Genomic DNA, 20,896 nt, shown 5'->3' on the forward strand with positions numbered 1-20,896 from the left:
ATTCATGACACGAGCAAACAATAAACCATGGAGTGGAAACAATTCGGTTCAAACCAAGAAGTTAAAAGCAACCAGATCCACAATGTAAGTTTTGACCGTCTCCTGTTTTTGACAACAAAAATATAACATACATTGATTATTTATACTTACACTGAAAATATTTGCTATTAGGTGTGGTGAATATTTTGCAAACTTATTCAGATATTGCGCGATCCAAAAGAGACGCGCTGTTCTCCTCCATTAGTGTAATGCTCTAATTCACATCTACCGAATGTGGTTACGAGCTGGTGCCCCATCCTCCGAATCTAACGCCAACTGACTACTACCTATCTCTACATTTGAAAATACCACTTGAATGGTCAGATATGTAATGATGACTAAAATTAACTTGCTGATGTTGAGGGCTGGTTGACAGATCAGGATTTGACCTTCTACAAAATAGATAATTTCTGATCTAGGTAAAAGAAATTCATAGGAAAAAAGATTGAACCTCACAGTAACATTTCAGTTCTATGTATGCTAGGCTAAGTAAAATATCCCCGTTTATATCCCTGGTACTTAGATGTGGTGGGTATGTTGTGAAATCCTTTTTCCTATTAGTTATATTGACTGTGATAATAATACTTACTTGCTATGGTCAGATTACATGACGTGTTGGAATTACGTTCAGAGCTGCAGGTCCATTTTCCAGCATCGGACTTCTGTGCTCTTGTTATGTTTAGTCCCGTCTGATTTGAGCTGAGTCTATACGCCGACATTTTAGAGGATGTACACGATGACTTAGCCGTTAATCCACACGTAGCCACCTTACCACCCGTGTTGTAATATGTGTGTGCAAGTGTCCCGCCAGTGCAGAACAGCTGGACAGGACCGCCAAGGTAACTGATTTCTGGACAGATGAGACCGGGGGAAACTGGAAATTTAGGTATGATAATTTTATGATCATCAGAGGAAATAATCATAATGAAAGAACTAGATCTGCTAGATCATTTGGTTGCAGAGAGAACATACGTGACTACGACACATATCACAGAAGGGGAAGGACACAGAATTGGGTTTCATTCTTAATCTCACTATCGTCTTGATGAGCGATAGCTTTAACAATCAGGCCATACATCCGCCTTCATAGCAAATTTGATCTCTGCTTTTGAAACAGGATTTTTCTGCATCCAGCAATTTTTGGCAAATCGTAATCCACATTTTGCTCGAGTGATACGTATTTTTACCTTTTTCCCAGGTATAAATTTTACTCACACGACTGATGATGTCAACATACTGGTTTTATACTCTTCGCAATACATATTCAGAAGCAAGGCTTAGGCAAAGTACAAACAAATACCAAAAGACTTACCTAATAAGAGTGATTCGACCAGAAGAATCAGAATATGAACTCCGTATTGGGTCATGTTTGTCATCATGGAAACCTTGAAATATAACGTCATATTCCAGCTATATGAGAGCGGTCTGAAAAAGATCGAGTTTAGACCAGACAATCCAGTGATTGACATCATGAGCATCGATCCACGCAGTTGGGACACGATGACATGCATCAACCAAGTCAGTGAGCCTGACCACTAGATCCCTTCAGTCGCCCCTTACGTGAAGCATAGGTTGCTGGAGACCTGTTCTACCCCGGATCTTCACGGGCATCTTAATCCGTTGGTGCCAGGGCACTATCCACTATATAAGTGCTGACTTTAGTACGGATGTATTTTCGCGCGTGTTTTGTGGACGGGAACACTGATACATTTTTTTCATTTGTCAACATTTTCATGATAACGACCGATTCTTTGCCTTGTCCAAGAGCCTAAATTTCGCCCTCGGATGGTAGTTCAATGGGACGGCTTAAGGCAAATATTCGGGATGAAGTTTAGACGATAACAGCCATGTTGATAGTAGATAGGTCGAAATGGTACGATTAATGGTAATCACGTGACAGAAGGCCAAGTGGCTATTTGTTCTGTTGCGGAGACAAGGTCATTGACCCACGTTCATGAACACACGTGAGATTTGGTGTCGCAAGGAAGACTTAGTGTTAAATGATATTTATAGATACAACAGGATATATAGAGTATTGCCTTATGGGGCTTTTGATTCATAGGGATACGTCAAATGTTTGATGTCTGTGTAAACAAAAGCATTCGAGTTTCGGTGCACTTTGAAAACATATCAAAACATATTAAAGCAGGTATTTTAGATAAATGAAATATAAAATAAACGTGCTGAAATGGTTGCATTGTAACAGTCCCCAAAATTAGTTTGTTTGTTGTTTAACTCTGCCTTGGCCTGTAATAAAAGTAGATCCGAGGCAACCAATGCTTGCCGTCAAAGGCGACTATGCTTGTTGTAAGAGGCGACTAACGGGATCGGGTGGTCAGGCTCGCTGACTTGGTTCGTGAATGTCATCGTAACCCAATTGGATGGATTGATGCTCATGATGTCTTTCACTGGATTGTCTGGTCCAGATAGGTTTTTTTACAGACCGGCGTCATAGAACTGGGATATTGCTGAGTGCGGGGTTAAACAACAAACAAAAAACAAAAAATAATCGACTCTGCACCAGACAATCCAGTTATTGAAATGATGCACATCGTTCCACGCAAAAGGGATATGGTGACATGCATCTACCAAGTCTACCGATCCATTTTGTTGTTTCCTACGCTATCATTGGTCGCTGGGGAACCATATTCTCACCCGGAATCCCCATAGGTGAGGGACTGTTATTGTGATTGATCAAATCCAATTTTTGTCTCCCTTTGTGTTCGTCATCAAATAACTATCCTTTCAAGTCACATTTTGATTCTTTTATGAAAACACAATGAACGCATGCATACGACTGTGCGCATCCAACGAGAATCCGTCAACAAAGTTAAGTTGTAAAATGCGTGTTTTATATACTTTTCTATAGATCTATCGACAGCAAACCATTTACCCAGTTATCACAGAATGACGTTCTTGTGTCTCTTATCGAAACCATATGAAACACAATTTTATTTGCAGGAAAAATATGATTACAAGAAACGATGCCAAGTGTTTGAAAGTTTTTGGAAGAAAAATAAAATCATCTATCATACTCATATTGGTATATTTCCTAAGTACAATCATTTAACATCATGTTTACAAAACAATATTTCAATTAAACTTTGACATGCAGACGGACAGGCCCATAAATACGCGTGGGGTCAACAAGGGGTGTACCAGTCCTAACACATGACGAGGCAAGTGTGTAAAATGTAAGAATACTCATCATAATGTCACGTTAAAATCGGGTTTGTCCAGCTTGAGCATTAATGCACGCTAGAACACGTTGACGGGCCGATGACGTCAATCGTCGGATGACATTGGGGGGAATGAGTTGCCATTCGTCAAGGAGTCATTGTTCCAATGGAGCCACTGGGCGACTTCTGATCCGGCGATCGAGATGGTCCACACATGTTCAATGGGATTCATGTCCGGCATGGCGGCCATGGTAAAACCTGAATGTTCGCGTTGTTGGGGAGGTTCTGGGTCAACAATGCCGTATGCGGCGTCGGAGTGTTGTGCTGGAAAATGATTCCATGGTGCAGTTGCCGGATGAATGGCTCCACAACCAGTCGCAAAACTTTATCTCGATATATATTGTTGCGCATTCATGCTACCGTGAATAACCATCAAGTTACCGCAGACTCATCCCAGACCATTACGCCTCCACCTCCAAATGCCCGGACTTGATGAATGCAATTTGGCGATAAACGTTCACAGATTTTTTGCCGACCATCGTTTCTGAAGAGACAGATCTGCTCTCATCGGAAGGACACGTGCTGAGTCCCGAAGCTGGCAACGTCGAAGTCTCCTGTCGAGGAGATGTTCAGGTGTCAACAACACTCCTCGGTAGGGCTCGTAATTGCCTGTACACTGGTTGTCGACTGATGTGAATTGTCCGGACGTAGCGATCTTGAATGGGCGTGGCAACCCGTGGTCTTCGGCTTCTTCGACGTTGCCGTTGCATCACCCTGGTAACGGTTATACGGGCGCATCGAAACGTTCTGGCAATGGCGGCGTGCATCGCTCCCTGTAAAGGGTCCCCCCGCTCTATCTCAATTAAAGGTGCAATTTTGTTTTGGTGCTGTGTTCCTTTGGTGTCGGATCAGCAGTTATATACAGTAGACCTGCACGTGTATTACGTGCTACGGCACCTTACATCGTTTTTGTAAAGTGCACGTTTTTTACACAAAATTGACAAATTTCCCGCTTTTTCCCACCGAAAACATTTGGCTTGGTACGTGCGATAAAATACATACATACATACATACATACATACAAACATAAACACATACACATACACACATGCATACATACATACAGACACACAGACACATACATACACACAGACACATACATGCATGCAGACACACACACATACATACATACAAACATACATACATACATACACACAGACACATGCATACATACATACATGCAGACATACATACAAACATACAGACACACATAAACACATACACATACATGCATACATACAGACAGACATACAGACAGACAGACATACAAACACACAGACACACACACACATAAATGCATACACACACATACATGTATACATACATGCATACATACATACATACATACATACATACATATATACATATATACATACATACAAACCTACATACACAGACACGCATACACAAACATACACACAGACACATACATACCCACAGACACATACATACATACATACATACATACATACATACATACATACATACATACATACATACATTCATACATACACACATACCTACATACATACATATATACATACATACATACATACATACATACATACATACATACACAGACACACATACACATACAGACACATACATACACGCAGACACATACATACATACATACATACATACATACATACATACACACACACACACGCACGCACGCACGCACGCACGCACGCATACATACATACATACATACATACATACATACATACATGCTGGAGGATGCTGGAAATGTTAATTGAATAGCAAATGCTCATTCAATCATTAGTGTGGGCTACAAAACGCTTGTTATCATCCATGTACTGGCTATTACATGCTTGATATATTACATAAATAGACAAGTTCGACATCAACGTGAATAAACAATGTGGTCTGATCTACAACTGCTAAAATTCAATTTATACTTTGTTTGTTTTGATCTTCGCCATATATTTCTTACTTACCGCAGTTCAGTAGAGACCGTATGCTGTGATTCAAGTGACGCACCTGTTACATCAATGACGATGTTTACATCCTGGTCGCTGGTGTTACCATACGTCCGGTTACTTTGAGGCCAATCAACAAACTATGAGGATAATCTGACGTAAGTTAATGAAACAGTTATCACAAACATTGTTAACCAGCTTTCCCAATACCTTCAAACGAAATATATTTCACAATTTCTTTTATGCAGGTAGTTGATTAAGTATAAACATATTTTTCAGAATATTTTTCATTTACTTTCCAATTGTGCACTGATTATCGTAAGTATATAAAAGGGCCTCAAAATATCTTCCATAAAACTTGTTTAAAGGCTGGAGCTGCTGTAATATTGCTTGACACAAAGGAAACGTTATCTATTGGACAGTTGATGTCATCCCTTGTGATTATTTTTCTTGTGGATATACATGTATTTTGTCAGTCAGCATTCTCAAGCATATATTTAAATATTAAACAGTTAGGTGATGTGCAATGGTATTTTACGTCTTTAAGATCATACCAAACTACAGTTGTCACATAGGTCATGTTACTTTGAGGCCAATCAGCAAACTATGAGGATAATCTGACGTAAGCTACATGAAACAGTTATCACAAACATTGTTAACCTGCTTTCCCAATACTTTCACATACGTACCTTGCACAGGCACAGCATAGCCGTCGAGTTCTTGTGTTATCCTCTTGATGCCGAGAGCCAGGCAGGGTAACAACAAGCGTCATATTTTTACGTATTTTGCATAACGCGGCAGGGGATTGAGCCACTCGCCTGTCCGTCCCTGGGCTGATGCTCTGTCTGGTAGACCACTGAGGCGGCCCCAATGTGTAGGAAATGGTCCGATTTTAGCATGTGTAACTAGTTCGAGGACCTCAGGCCATATCGATATATGCACCTCAATAAAACGAAGTCTAATTCAAAATATATGGTAAAATAATGTCAACCTCATATGCACGGGTCGTTCTTGTTTACGCTGTATCCATATGGACTGCGCTTGAACGCGCTGATGTTCGAGAAAAAAAAACTATTGAAGATCTCGTCAAATAAGAACTCGGAAGATCACGTGCAAAACTGCTTTTGGAATAATCAAAATAGCAGAATACGTGTTCGACAACTAAATTTTCATAACGCAAAGTTGCTTTACAAGCCCTTTTCTAGAACATATAAATACCGATTTCGAAGACTTAATTAATCCTGATGTTTCCACTGAGATTGACTTGCCAGATTGTGATTTGGAGACAAACGATTTGATGAATTGTGATTCTCAGTTCCCTGGGAGGAATCTCAGGAGAAGAATCTGTCACTTGTCTGACGATTTTGAGACTTTCCAACACTGGGGGATTCGAATCAATCTCCAGTAACCATTCGCAGCGAGGAACTGCATACGATTCTGGACTGAAAAAACAAGTGATAATTTTCAAAACAGAAGTTTTTGGGCTTCTTTGTTTTTTTGATAAATGCCAGTGTATATGGGGGTATCTGTAAAAGGGATATATATTCAAGTTTTCAATGTATAACTTTGACGGCGTTTGTGGAGGTATTATTATAGCAAACCTAAATACAGAAGTCTGAAGTAACTTATCTGTTACATTTTCAAAAGCGATAAATACATCCTGGACGTTTAAGTTAGCGTGTGTCCGGCTACTCTGAGGTCATGGAACAAACGATGAGTAATAACCAGACATATCTATGTTGATTTCTAGTAACAGACACATATTTATTCTGCAAAGTGTGTAAGTGCCGGAAAGTCACCGGCAGGGCAGGGCGTGTTCACCTTTTGCGAGAACATCAACTGTCACCACTGATGTTTAGTGAACCTATTATTCCTATTATTTTTTCTCCTATTTAGCCTCTTATGCCCAATAGAATCGAAACTGGTTGTTCTCAAGTATTCACGTTTATAACGTTTGATAACCCATCCCTATGTTAAATTTCACTCAACAACAACTCAACCGTTTGTAACAAATGTTATATTTGGGATAAAACTCTCGTACTGTTCGGGATTCGAACCCACACTGGCAGAGTGAGGCACCTAATCGCCAGTACACAAAGTCAGCTATATAACCCACTCAGCCACCGAGGCTTCCACTCAATCCAAAAAAAATACGAGAATCTTTACTTTACTAAGAAAGTGTTATTCCAAATATAACCTTTGTTACATTTGATCATTTTCTAAATGGCATTGTGTATTCAAAATCAACTGATTGCTGGAAACCCTGGCAAAATGTCACTTTTCATTCCAGCTGTGTTTTACTCAACAGTACCAGTAGGAAACCAAAATCATCTGATGTATAAGACACGGACCTGACACATATGGATACCTTGATGACTTATTTGCGTGTGAGAAGCAATGACAATTGGGCGTAAGGAACCATCACGTCATATGTTAGCTAGATCATTGTATCTTGACATGTTGTTGAAATATTGTTATTCTTATTTATTAGAATCTGTCCCGGTTGACATAAACTTCCCTGGCCTCTCTGCTTGTAGCAGTGGACATACGTCTGTGAATGCCTTTCTATTGATATTCACTAATGTTTGGCTGTGGTACAATGTAATTTGATTTTAAGTAGTAACAATTGTTTACACATTCTGATAGTACTCTGCTTTGTGTAACTATAATGAGCAACACATGTGCATAAACAGTCAGAACTTTCCTGCTTATATGTAAAAGTGCTGACGTTCTTACGAAAGAATTGCTGATAATCATAACGAATATTGTAATGGATCAATATGGTCGAATAAACTAATACCAGAATTATCATATGAACAGAGTTTATGTTCAGGACACACCTTCTTGTCACATGTAATGAAGAACGCCCCTGGGCAGAGTATCCGTTTACCTTGTTTCGTTTTCCTCTGCATGAATACGATCATGGAAATCAGAGCAGGTGTGCTGCAAGCGGGTGGAGTTCATTATACGATTTACCATACACTGGACACATAGTCAAATGAATAAATGCAAATTGTGAACTGCATATGCTAATGAGCAGAATTGATCAACAACAAAGGTCGTCATAGTGTTTCCATGGTAATGATGGTGATTCATTTCATGGCTTGGACCTCTCGTGTCTTAACAAATTTTGAGTATGATGTATAACATTGTCTATGGAAATCGTCCATGTGTACTTTGACGACGTTTGAGCAGAGCCGTTTTAGAGGAATCCTGTCTTAACGCTTTAAATGCTACGAAATGTAAGTCATCCCCACCAAAGTGAACTCTTCAAGATTTAATTTTCTTATCATGGTTAGAGTGTATTGTCCCATTGTATATGCATACTTGTATATATTTCGCGTCGATTTCCGTCCTGAAGTCCGCGTTTCCGTGTTAACTTAATTGTGACTCGGTGGTGTCAACATTTGTGAACAAGTTCTAAAGATCTAACAATTTGACTAGCTTCAAAACTAGTCATAACACGGCCATACTGCACATAATGTCGCATTCCAAATGCCAACACGACATACTTTGATCAATCCGTAGGTGTCATTGTGTTTAAAGGTATATTGGTGTCTGGGTGTGTGTAATATTATTGTGAATGTGAACGGATACGCGCACTTTGTATAACATTTAACGTACACATATTAACGTAGTTCATATCAGTTTGCGATTCACAATTGACATTCTCACATAGCCTATTTTGAATTGTGACAATAGATTTACTGTTTCCTCGTCTCGCCTGTAAATGATATGGCGCTACATGTGCGATGGAAATATTTACAAAAACACATCGTCATTACTTTAACGGAAACCAGAGAATGACACAAACAGAAACCAGCGTGCGTGCGTGCGTGCGTGCGTGCGTGCGTGTATGTAGCATAATGTCACCTGGTAAAGAGTCCATTAAGATTCAACTTACTTTGTAATAAATGAGGTTACGCTGTTGTTTTCAAAGAATGTCAAACCCTGGCCGGCTAGTGTACAATATTTGTGAGGAAATATTTGTGGGTAACCACATTGAGGATAGCTATTGATCACTGTGACTGAATGGACAGATTTCCGATTAATCACACTTTTCCTCTGTCAACACGCAGTTTACTACCTCGTACCCGTTCCCTGGGAATAAACTGGGATACTTAAATTGCGAGGGCTTCGTACTGTGTAGAATCAGCGACGCCGGTTTTATAATCCTCGTGCCACTTTTGCCTTTTGTATTGTAGCTATTTTGCTATACCACAGTTACCCTGTGAGAGTCTTTGCATTTCAATTGTAAGATCTACTTTGAGGCTTTTCATTTGAACTGAAAGATCACGATTTGGACATGAATCGAGTGTTGTATGAGGGCGCTCTGTACATGTCGTTTCTGGACCAGGCAAGCTATTGAACACCCATTTTCTCAAATAGGATATTATAACACGCATTAAGTCGACCCTGATCACAAGCATAGGCTTCTGTGGACCAAAATTATTATCTGTGTTATATAATTATCTGAAGGTGTTGCTTGTAAGGTTTAGTTAATACATTGATCACACCTGCACCAGTATGGTAATGATGTGGTGTATCATCGCCTAACTAGTATTAGAGTTGTAGATTGTCGACTGTTTATAATTAAAAGCTTAAACAGGTCATAATTGATGTACAATATATAAGTAAAATATTATTGTGATCTACGCAGTAATCTTGCAAACGTTGATTCATTGTCAAAGAAAAAAAACAGTCAATAGTTTGCGTGATGTGAATTTCAATATATCAAGCATTCTTTTCATTATTCGTCCATGGTTTTGTGGTTAGAGCGCCAGGCTCGTGCACTGTAGGTGGTGGGTCGAGCCCATGGCACACACGTGCATGGTACTTGTTTTCTTTTCCTGGCTTTGAGCATTGATGAGATGCAGCACCGTCTCGAGTCAGTGTAGTGTTTCTGAGTGTGGTATGTTAAACTGAGGCATGATATTTTAGTGGGCTCTATAAAACAAGTTTGGAGTAGTACAAGCAACCACACAAACACATTAATGAACGTGGCCACAGAAGCGTAGGTAATTTCACATCACCTCATACTAAATCCATCAACTAATCAATCAACTTTCTCGCTGCAGACAGGAAAGGACTCCCTGTCTGCTGTTATGTTCGTGTTTGTGTATTTTGTCGGACGTTTATGTGCATTTGTGTAACCGTGTAATCGACAACTGCGCATAGGCGATGAAATAAATGAGCGACTTTTCAGAACACAATTGGGAGATAATGCAAGGGAGGTAACTATCTCTTACAGTGATCTCAGATGAATATATTTTAAACACCTTGCGAGAACTGTATATTTGATTTTTCTGCGTCGCAGTCATCAATACTTAAGCTATAAAGACGGCAATCAAGATGTTTGACTGGCATTTAATAATCGGATAGCAAACTGATGACAGAATAGAAGATGATAAACTTCCTTCTCATTATCATTGTTGATGCTTTAGTGTAGATTATGACGTCGTTATCAGTCATGAAATTACCACTTAGTCAAAATCCCAGGAGAATTTAGTTAAATGAATTGTTAATCCGGATAAAGTGAAAAGAAAGGAAAAGAAATACCTGAATGATGAAGAGAAGGAAATAACGGGATCACGAAGGGAAACAGATAACAGGAGGATGAAGAGAAAGAAATAATATGATGATAAAGGGAAATAGCTAACAGGAAGATAAAGGAAAAGCGATATTCACAAAAGAAATGGAAAGAGATAACTGGATGAGTGAGTGAGTGAGTGAGTTTTGTTTAACGCCGCTTTTAACGTTATTCCACTTGTATCACGGCATGTCAGCTTAATGTGGAAGGAAAGCCCAAAGTGATGCAGGTCTTAGATAACTGGATGATGAAGGGAAAGAGATAACAGGATGATGAAGAGAAAAGAAATAACAGGGTGATGAAGGGAAAGAGATAACAGGTTCATGAAAAGAAAGAAATAACATGATGATGAAAAGAAAGAGACAACAGGATGATGAAAAGAAAGAGAGGATGGGATGAAGAAGGGAAAGGCATAACATGATGAAGGGAAAGAGATAACACGATGATGAAGGGAAAGAGATGATGAAAACAAAGAGATGATGAAAACAAAGAGATGTTAGGATGAAGAAGGGAAAGATATAACAGGAGAATGAAGGGAAAGAGATAACAGGATGATCAAGTGAAAGAGATAACAGGAAGATAGAGAAAAGCGATATTCGCAAAATAATGGAAAGAGATAACAGGATGATGAATGGAAAGAGATAACAGGATGACGAAGAGAATGAGATAACAGGTAAATGAAAGGAAAGAGATAACAGGATGATGAAGGGAAAGTGATAACATGATGATGAAGGGAAAGAGATAACAGTATCATGAAGAGAAAAGAAATAACAGGATGATGAAGGGAAAGCGATAACAGGTAAATGAAAGTAAAGAGAGGATGGGATGAAGAAGGGAAACGCATAACATGATGAAGGGAAAGAAATAACAGGATGATGAAGGGAAGGAGATGATGAAAGGAAAGAGATGATAAGATGAAGAAGGGAAAGACATAACAGGATGAAGAGAAAGAGATAACAGGATGCGGAAGGAGAAGAGATAACAGGAGAATGAAGGGAAAGAGATAACAGGATGAGAAAGGGAAAGAGATAAGAGGAAGATAAAGGAAAAGCGATATTCGCAAAAATAATTGAAAGAGATAACAGTATGATGAAGGGAAAGAGATAACAGTATGATGAAGGGAAAGAGATAATAGGATGATGAAGGGAAAGTGATAACATGATCGCGAAGAGAAAGATATAACATGATGATGGAGGAGAAGAGATAACAGGATGATGGAGGAGAAGAGGTAAAAGGAAGATGAAGGGAAAGAGATAACAGGAAGATGAAGGGAAAGAGATAACAGGAAGATGAAAGGAAAGTGATAACAGAATGATGAAGGAAAAGAGATTACAGACTCATGAAAAAAAAGAAATAACATGATGATGAAAAGAAAGATATATGTTGTCTGCTATTTCTGCTATTTTCTGTTTTTGGAATTCGTATTATATATCTTCTACCAATGTTCGTGCATTGTCCAAAATTTGTGTATATTCTTCCTTTTGGCGCAATAGGGATGATAGAAGATCTAGTTCTTTTTGGCTTTGTTCTCTACAAGCTTCTTTTTGCTTTTGTTTTTCTTCTAGATAGTCCCATGCGTGTCTTTTCCATTCTTCTGTATGTAGACATTATCGTATGTCTTGCAGATATTTTCCTCTATCTTTCGTAGGCATGGTGTACATTTGTCTTCCTTTTGCTATTTCTGGTACTTATTGACGATTGTATTTGGACACGTCTGTACCTATAGTGTGTCATTTTGCTGTTCTCCATTCCCCCTCTACTTTTTCAGTAGGTCGCAATAGAATGCTTGGAGACACAAGTTTTTGTGTAGTTGTGCTTTTTGCTTGTGCACGAGATCGTTTTTGTATCTTTTATTTTTGTGTAACATCATAGAGATCCTAGTTCTACACTTTCTCCGTTTGTTGATAGAATTTCTACCTGGAATATTGGGCAGCTTCGGAAACCAAAATCTCCTGAAGCCCCTCGTATAGCTCTATTCCATTTTCTGTCGTCTTCTACGGACATTGTTGTTGGACAAATTTGTACTCCAGCTATTCTTCCAGTCGTTGTATGCACACACCAAGCAACATATATAGTTCCTTGTGGGCGATCTGATAGCACAAAGCAACGATCTAGGCGACTAGCAAGATTTTCCCATTGTTTTGCGGGTGGTTGTACTACAAACAAAGGGTTGTTTGCTTGGGAAGCTATCTGTAGAGCATCTTCTACCAAATAGTCTGCTGTTTCTGTATCTCGCAATTCATCGTTGCAAGCATACAAAGAAACTTCTATACGTGTGCAGCCTCTAGCTTGTACTTGTAGGTGTAGAACTGTCTTGCCCAAATGTTTGTGTGGACAATCTACATAGTCTGCAAGATGTCCGCCAAGTTGTTCTCGTATTTCTCCTGCTTCGAAATTGGACATGATTTTGTTGTACAACTTTGTTCTTGTTGTATAGCCATTGTAGGTGTGTACCCATGTACACACGTGTTTTCCAACGCTATCTGTATTTGCGAGATTTTTGGAGTATTTTCTTGCATAGCTGCTGAGAGGTCGACTTCTTCTCGGAAACCATGTTCTTTACAGTTATATTTGACAGGTGCTTCTCTATCTAGTGTACCCGAAACGTCCCTAGTGTAGTCTATAGAATACAAACCATAGCCGTGTGCTAGTAGTTGTCTTTCAAAATCTGGCAAAGCAGTGTGCAATTCGTCTATAAGTATTTTGGAAACATCTATCTTTGCTACAAACAAGCCATGTATCTCTTCTTCTGGATATAGTTATTTCCACTTCTTTTTCGCTTATTGCTCTGTATCTTGCTCTATTCCTGCAATTGTGCTCCGTATGGCACTATCTTTGGTTTCGGTATGTGCAGAAATAGTATGCAAAATTGTTGTATGGATATGTCCTCTTTTTTCTGGAGTTTCTCCCATACTTGTTCTACTGCTGTAGATATACTCGATACAATATATTGTGCAGAACTGTCTTCTTCTGTTGTACATAGCAATTTTCCCCTGTTGTATACACATTCCTTGCGATATAGATAGCCAAGCGCATACAAATCGTATACAAATTGTGGTAGGCCTTCTGCCAAATAGTCGACATTGGCGATATTTGGCACTAGATTGCTCTGGTACGCATTTTTTAGCAATAGGTGGGATTCTACAGATTTTGCGGCTCGTAGGCCCATACTTTGGTATGTTGTCTCCATTGTCTTTTGCTCAATTGTGTGTGTGCTCGAAATTTTTTGCTCTATATTCTTTGGGCTACCAAATGTCTATATGGAAATTATTCGCTACCTGTTCTAGCTTTTTCTTTGTAGCATTGGGGTTGTAATCTGTTTTTCGTTATACACTGCTGCCTATTTTATAGATACTGGGGGATATGGTTTTTGGACTGGTTGGAGGCTAATTTTTGTATTGCTCCTATACCTTTCAAATATTTTCGTGGGCTAGAGTAAATGTTATTCATTATTAATTAATATTGATGTATCTTTTAATACGTCCCATGACGATCGTTAAATCGCATCATCGTTTTTGCATAAAAAAACAAACCCTGTAGTAGCAGTATAGGTATATAAATCTTGCTCCAGTGGGGTTGCGGCAGAATCCTCATTACCTATACTACTTCTCTACACTATACACAGACACTATGAGTGAGTGAGTTGGGTTAAACGCCGATTTTAACAGCACTCCAGTTATATCACGATGCGTCAGCTTAATGTGGGAGGAAAGCCCCAAGTGATGCAGTTCTCAGACGTTTACGACTTCGGTGAAACCCACGAGCACGGGTATGGTGCTGACAAACCTAGAAACATAATCGTGGCGAACAGGGATTCGAACCCATTACCATAGGTTCCCCAAGAGACGCAACTCTGCACAACGAATCGCGGCGCCTCAGACGACTGGGCCACCAGTGCCTCCCGTTATTTATGAATAAGTATTTCTCTACACTACACATAACTAGTTATTATTATGTAAGTAAAACTCTTGACTTATACTGATTCTGGCTGACTGTCCAAATTATTACCCAGCCCCGCTATTTTAACTGACCCCAAAGCCCAAGCTACCCCTGACCTCCCTATTTTAAAACCAATTAACTCCCCAGCTATCAGCCGTACCCAGTCACGCTTCACGGAACCTAACCTGTTCCCATAGTATTACCTGACAATTTCTAAAAACAACCCGCTAAGCTTAATATACTAATGTAACCATACCATATTACATCTATCTAAAGTTCTAATATATAATTAATATATACAAGATTATCTGTGATCTTGACACCCTCAAACATGCAGTAGTATAGGTAATGGGGGTTCTGGCTCACTTCCACTGGAGCCAGATTTATTAACTATACTGCTACTACAGGGGGGATTTTTTATGTCAAAATAATTATGCAATTGATAGTCATGAGATTAAGTTAAATCGACTCTAGCTCACCAATACCTGGGGCCAATCATTGCTTTAGATGAGTCTAAATGGTAATAAAAATATTCTTTATTATTTTTATCGATAAAGCGATATTCAACATTTTTATTAAGTTCTTCGTTCATTTTACTAGGAGACCAGACTATATAACTACACTCTTTTTATAAATTGATAAGAAACAATTGATAACCGTATTTGGTTGGTTTGACATCACTGATATAATAAAAACCTTGTGGTAATTCTCTCCATTTAATAGCTTTCTCCATTATTATATATTTATGTAAGCATTTGTCTAAACGTGATCAAACGATAGTAAGCAATCTATTTTTAATCTCCAACCAGTTCTTTGGTTTTGGCACGGAATAATTGACACGCTTGTTGCCTCCCCTGTTCTATGAACTTTTTTTTCTCGTCTTCGCTAATACCACTTGTCTTATGAGATTTTGATCGAATCTCCTGCTTCATTTCATTGTATTTGGTGAGTTCCGACAGCACTAAATTAAACTCATCCTCGGATATCTTACAATCGGCCATTGCTGTCGAAATATGATCCTCAATGCTGTTCAACTTTGCTTCGGTGAGTATCCGAATACTATCGTGTTTTAATGCTTTCTTTTGCAACCTACGAGAAATGAATTTTATCGCTATTCCTGCCAGTCCCGAGACTCCAGCGGTTATTTCCATGCCGAGCACGATAGGCGCGGCGTTTATAGTTGATAGTAAACCGATACCCACTACACCGAGTCCCATGCCAGATACTACAAGCGCGGTGTCAACTCCGTCCAGAGCATTCACGGCTCTGCGATACTTTTTATACAATCCAAGTCTCAACTCCCTATCCTTCTCTATTCGATGTTTTATGTCGCTTATTTGATGTAATCGAAATCCATCAACAGTTTCCATCTTTTCAAATGCTTCATCGAGCGCTGGATATAAACTCATAGTGTATATTACGATCATATAATAGTCTTTAATTGGTCTTGCTTAAATGTTTTGAGACTATACATCAATCTTATCAAATGTATATTATACAGTAAGAATATCTTAGAAAGAGAAATGCTGTCACTTTTAATAACTTGAACCCCCTCGAGGGTTGCAACCGGCGATTCTCCGATATGAATAACACTGCAAACACGAAAACGTCGTTTTTTTCCGTATATGGTCATTGGACGGAAAAACGACGTTATTTGGACGTTTTCAAACCATCGTTTTTCCGTCCAAATAACGTTGTTATTTGACATCGGAATTTACTGGGAGAGAAATATAGCGTTAAGCTCCTCCCTTTCTTGATTGACATTGTCAATCAAGCAACAGCGTCTACCGGTATTTCTACTTCTCTGATTTCATTGGTCAGTCCCTGCGTGTTAGATTACAGGCCCGCGTTTGACGCTGCACTCGAAGCGCTTAGCGGAAGTACTGAAATCAATCGTTCTGCGCATGCGGATTACTTAATGCCTTGACCAAATTTTCCGTTCTGTGCATGCGCGATTTCGCGTATTGTTCCTAGATTTAATGTCACTACTATTTGACAATGGTATATTACGATTCCGAACCTTCACGTGACTGTATTTATGAACGGTTGACCGTTCATAAACACAGTCACGTGAAGGTTCGGAATCGTAACGAGTAACTCCATTTGTGATATGGGAGATTCCAAGATGAAACTATTCTATGGCTATCTAGGCTGCCACCCAAACCGATCTAAACGGGACCCGATAGCTTATTGTATGCTTTATAGTCATATGGAAGTGGACAAGAACTATACATTGTATTCCGGCCGATTGTTCTTGCATTTACTTATAAGTCAGGAAAATGGACTTAAAAGGGGAGTTGTTGAATGTAATTATTTTAATTATTAAATGTTGCCTGTACACTAATCTGGACGAACTTCTCATTGTTCTGTTTATGTCATCCTATATACTATTAGTATGTTACCGTTCTAAAGTCAACCTCTCACATAACATTATATTGTTCATAGTATCAAAGTTTAATCAACAATATCAAGAGCAGCGATTTAAACCACTGAAACACCCAAACATAAGGCTGTTATCAAGCGCTAGTGCAGACGTGATGCATCGTAAAAACTGTATCGTGATGTCTTCAGAAATACAATTATACTACGAGATAGTACGGCTAACGCTGACTCACCGGTGGAACAAAGACAATATCGCTAATACAGATATAACGTATTTGAATGGTAATACTAAGGAAAAACAATCATTATTTTTGCAGTGACGATATAACACGTATACACGTTTATTGTTAACTTTTATCAGTTTTGCTCTTCATTTTAATAACTTTGTTTTCACATATACATGTTGCAATACCCGACAAGCATGTTATACTTTATTATGGGGCAGTTTTCAATCTTGTACTGACTTACTCTGGTGTTAATGAGCGAAGTTTATTTGCTTGTGTGTAAAACCCCGTTTTTCTGGTAATCCTATTATTACTTAGTTTATTTCTATCTATAGACACCCTGTTCTCTGGATCATGGCTCCGTGACTATCCATAACAATTAAGATGAACATTCAGTTCAAGTAAATGAATGAGTTTTTTTTTACGCTACAGTCAGTCAAAAAACCAATGCTGTGGGTTTGATAACACACTTCTACCAGGTCGAACATCGTGGATCCTCATTTTCTGCCTAAAGAGAATCATAGTTCATATGCTAATCCATCTGCGAATACCCTCCCACTCAAGATGACCTTACTTGTTGCTAAATCTATCATCTATCCCCCCAATCTCACCCCCCCCCCGCCCCCACCCCCACACGCACGCACGCACGCACGCACGCACGCACGCACGCACGCACACACGCACGCACGCACACACACACACACACACACACACACACACAAACAACTGACCTAAATAACCTGGACAGGAAATACTGCTGATAGCCTCTGGTCAACTCAGCCGCGCCACCGCAGAATGTTCGTCCAACTCTGCAGGGGGCATTCTCAGTGGCTTCGAACGCGCTGAAATGTTTTCGCCTTGCATCCAAGATGGTGGACAAGTGAAATCGTATGAAATTTGGCTATTTTAGGTCCTATCTCTTTTTTGATTACCCAATAAAGTCAATTCATAGTTACACGGTTGTGAAGAAGCTTACAACTTTATAAGACTTATTCATCTCATTCCAAAATAGTAGTTATTATGTCACTGTTTTATTTCTTTAAAAATATATTACATGTTCAACAATAACAATTAAAATGAACATTCAATTTCCGATATAAGTAAATGAATAAGTGTGTTTTACGCCACAATCAGTCAATGTCCAACGTTGTCCGGTCTGATGACACACAATCTACCAGGTAGCACATTGTGTACACCCTATCCCCATTGAAGTCTCCACTGTGGGTATTCCTGGTGACGAAAAGGCCCCATGTACCTAGGAATTTCATCAATACATTCATGCGCGGCATTCTCTGCCTAAAGAAGATCATATAGTTAACGTGCTAATCCAACTCGAACTACCATCCCGCTCAAGATGAATGTTTTATGTAACATCCAACAGGCCCAGATTTACGCACGCACGCACTCACGCACGCACGCGCACACACATATTTGGATTTACCAATCCCTGAATTGAGAAAACGTGCGTTACGAAGCTTCTCCAAGTCATCATCAATATCCGTATATGTCTGTGATATCATTACCCATCCAAAGCCGAATATACATTTATTGTGTTTTCTTGACAACAAATGTTATAATTGGGATAACACTTTCTGAGTAAAGTACAGATTCTCGTACTTTCTTGGGTTGAGTCCCGTCCGGGATTTGAACCCACACTGTGAGTGAGGCACCCAATCGCCAGAACACAAAGTTGGCGATCTAACCCAGCCACCGAACCAAAAATGTTAGCCCAGATGACGTATACTTAGTGTACTCCTCTGACAAGAGAAAAATGGCACGGCTTCTATGACCGAAAGCTTTGAACCAACAATGCCTTAAAGAAAGTGGTCAACAGTAACACACATTATATTTGGATACCACTTTCTCAGTAAACTACATAATTTTAGGGTGAAGATAATAGACGTTGATGGTTGATTATCAATGGACAAATCAAAGCCAAAACTTAACTTATGAATGATTGGTAATTGGAAATGGACAATGGGCAAACGGGAGGCGGGGTAATCAGCGCCATGCCAGTTATCTGTTGGCTTCCCTTGTTGCGTTCCCTTCTTTGCTATCTTTTTACTTTTGTTGTTCTTACAGGTGCAAATGTATGTTCTCTGCCTCATAGCAATTAATAAAATGCACCTGATGAAGGAGAAAGTATATATTCTGAAACGCAGTGTTCCTCCGTTGACATCCATAACTATTTTTCCTTGTGTGTATCAGTTCTTAATGCCCTTCAAAGACTCAATCTAGCTTTGTTTTTAAATGTGGTGATATTTGCGTAGAATATAATATGGTCATGCCTATATACATTTGGGTCTTTGTCTACATAAGCATTTAGACATACAAGTTAGAGCTAAGGACATTGCTAATTCTGCAGGCATGAAGTACACGTCATAGCAAGCTGTGATCTTTATTCATACTTTAGATATTCGTAATGGAGATCTGTAACTGAAGTTTACCGTAATCTTCCGCAACTCTCACCTCCTGACCAGTTGAACGTCTTAGTGCATTCAGATGCCATTGTAAAATTCCAGGCTGCCCCTCTTTCTGTGATGTTTTCACGGATGAAATCTATTGCGTTATAATAATCTCTGTTTGCTGATATATAATATGTACATGTTGTAAAATATTTACGATATTTTAAACGTGTAATTCGATACATATGCAATGCAATGTGAACATAAGTGCGGATGCACGAAGGCGGTTATAGTCATAGTTATACTGCGATGGATGTAGGGGAATGGTAGGGGGGTGTATGTATGTATGAAAGCACGAATTCCGATACATGAGGGCGGATATAGTTATAGTTCGATGGATGTTGGGGAATGGTGGGAGGATGGATTATGTATGAAAGCATGCGCATGGATCCATGATCGCTGACGTAGACATAATGGTGGGGAAAGAAGAATGTGTGTGTGTGTGTGTGTGTGTGTGTGTGTGTGTGTGTGTGTGTGTGTGTGTGTGTGCGCGTGCGTGCGTGCGTGCGTGCGTGCGTGCGTGCATGCGTTGTGATACGAGGGTTGGCGAACATGTTGTCAGATGATTGTGTGAGTAAGTTAAGTGGTTGAGGATGTGGCAGGTATGAGTATTGATACATGAAGACTTGGGGTTGGGGGACTGGGTGTGCCTGTACTGAGGTCTTTTGTTTCACTCACTTATAGTGTTTTCTTTCACTCAAAAACTGTCTTACGCATTTTAATGACTGAAACTGTAGTGACTCAAAGGTCTTACTGGCCGTGCATTCAACATATCTACCCCAACTACATACGTAGCCACACACACACACACACACACACACACACACACACACACACACACACACACACACACACACACACACACACACACACACACACACACACACACACACGCATTAATTGTTTTATTAAATGTCTCTTCGAGAGTCAGTAAGAAACTAGAAATAACTGCCTTTGTTCTGTAAACCTCACCAAGTTTCAGCTTTCGCCTCTTCCTTTGTGGATTGAGGTTTCACATTTGTAAAATGATCTCTCTTATCTGTCTGTACCATCAACTTTACTGCCCTCACCCCCT

General features: G+C 39.4%; 1 protein-coding gene across 1 annotated transcript in view; it reads right to left on the reverse strand.

The window, feature by feature from the left end:
* Positions 1–264: 264 nt before the first annotated feature.
* LOC124150159 overlaps positions 265–20,896 on the reverse strand; it is a 53,728-nt gene continuing 33,096 nt past the window's right edge. The window contains exons 7-9 of the mRNA XM_048386976.1: positions 1,352–1,424; positions 629–913; positions 265–431 (exon numbers count right to left, since the gene is read on the reverse strand). Of these exons, the coding sequence (XP_048242933.1) occupies positions 265–431; positions 629–913; positions 1,352–1,424 (525 nt within the window). The remainder of the gene's footprint in view (positions 432–628; positions 914–1,351; positions 1,425–20,896) is intronic.

Source organism: Haliotis rufescens, unplaced genomic scaffold, assembly GCF_023055435.1.
Source record: "Haliotis rufescens isolate VD_foot unplaced genomic scaffold, xgHalRufe1.0.p SCAF_63, whole genome shotgun sequence".
Lineage (NCBI taxonomy): Eukaryota > Metazoa > Mollusca > Gastropoda > Lepetellida > Haliotidae > Haliotis > Haliotis rufescens.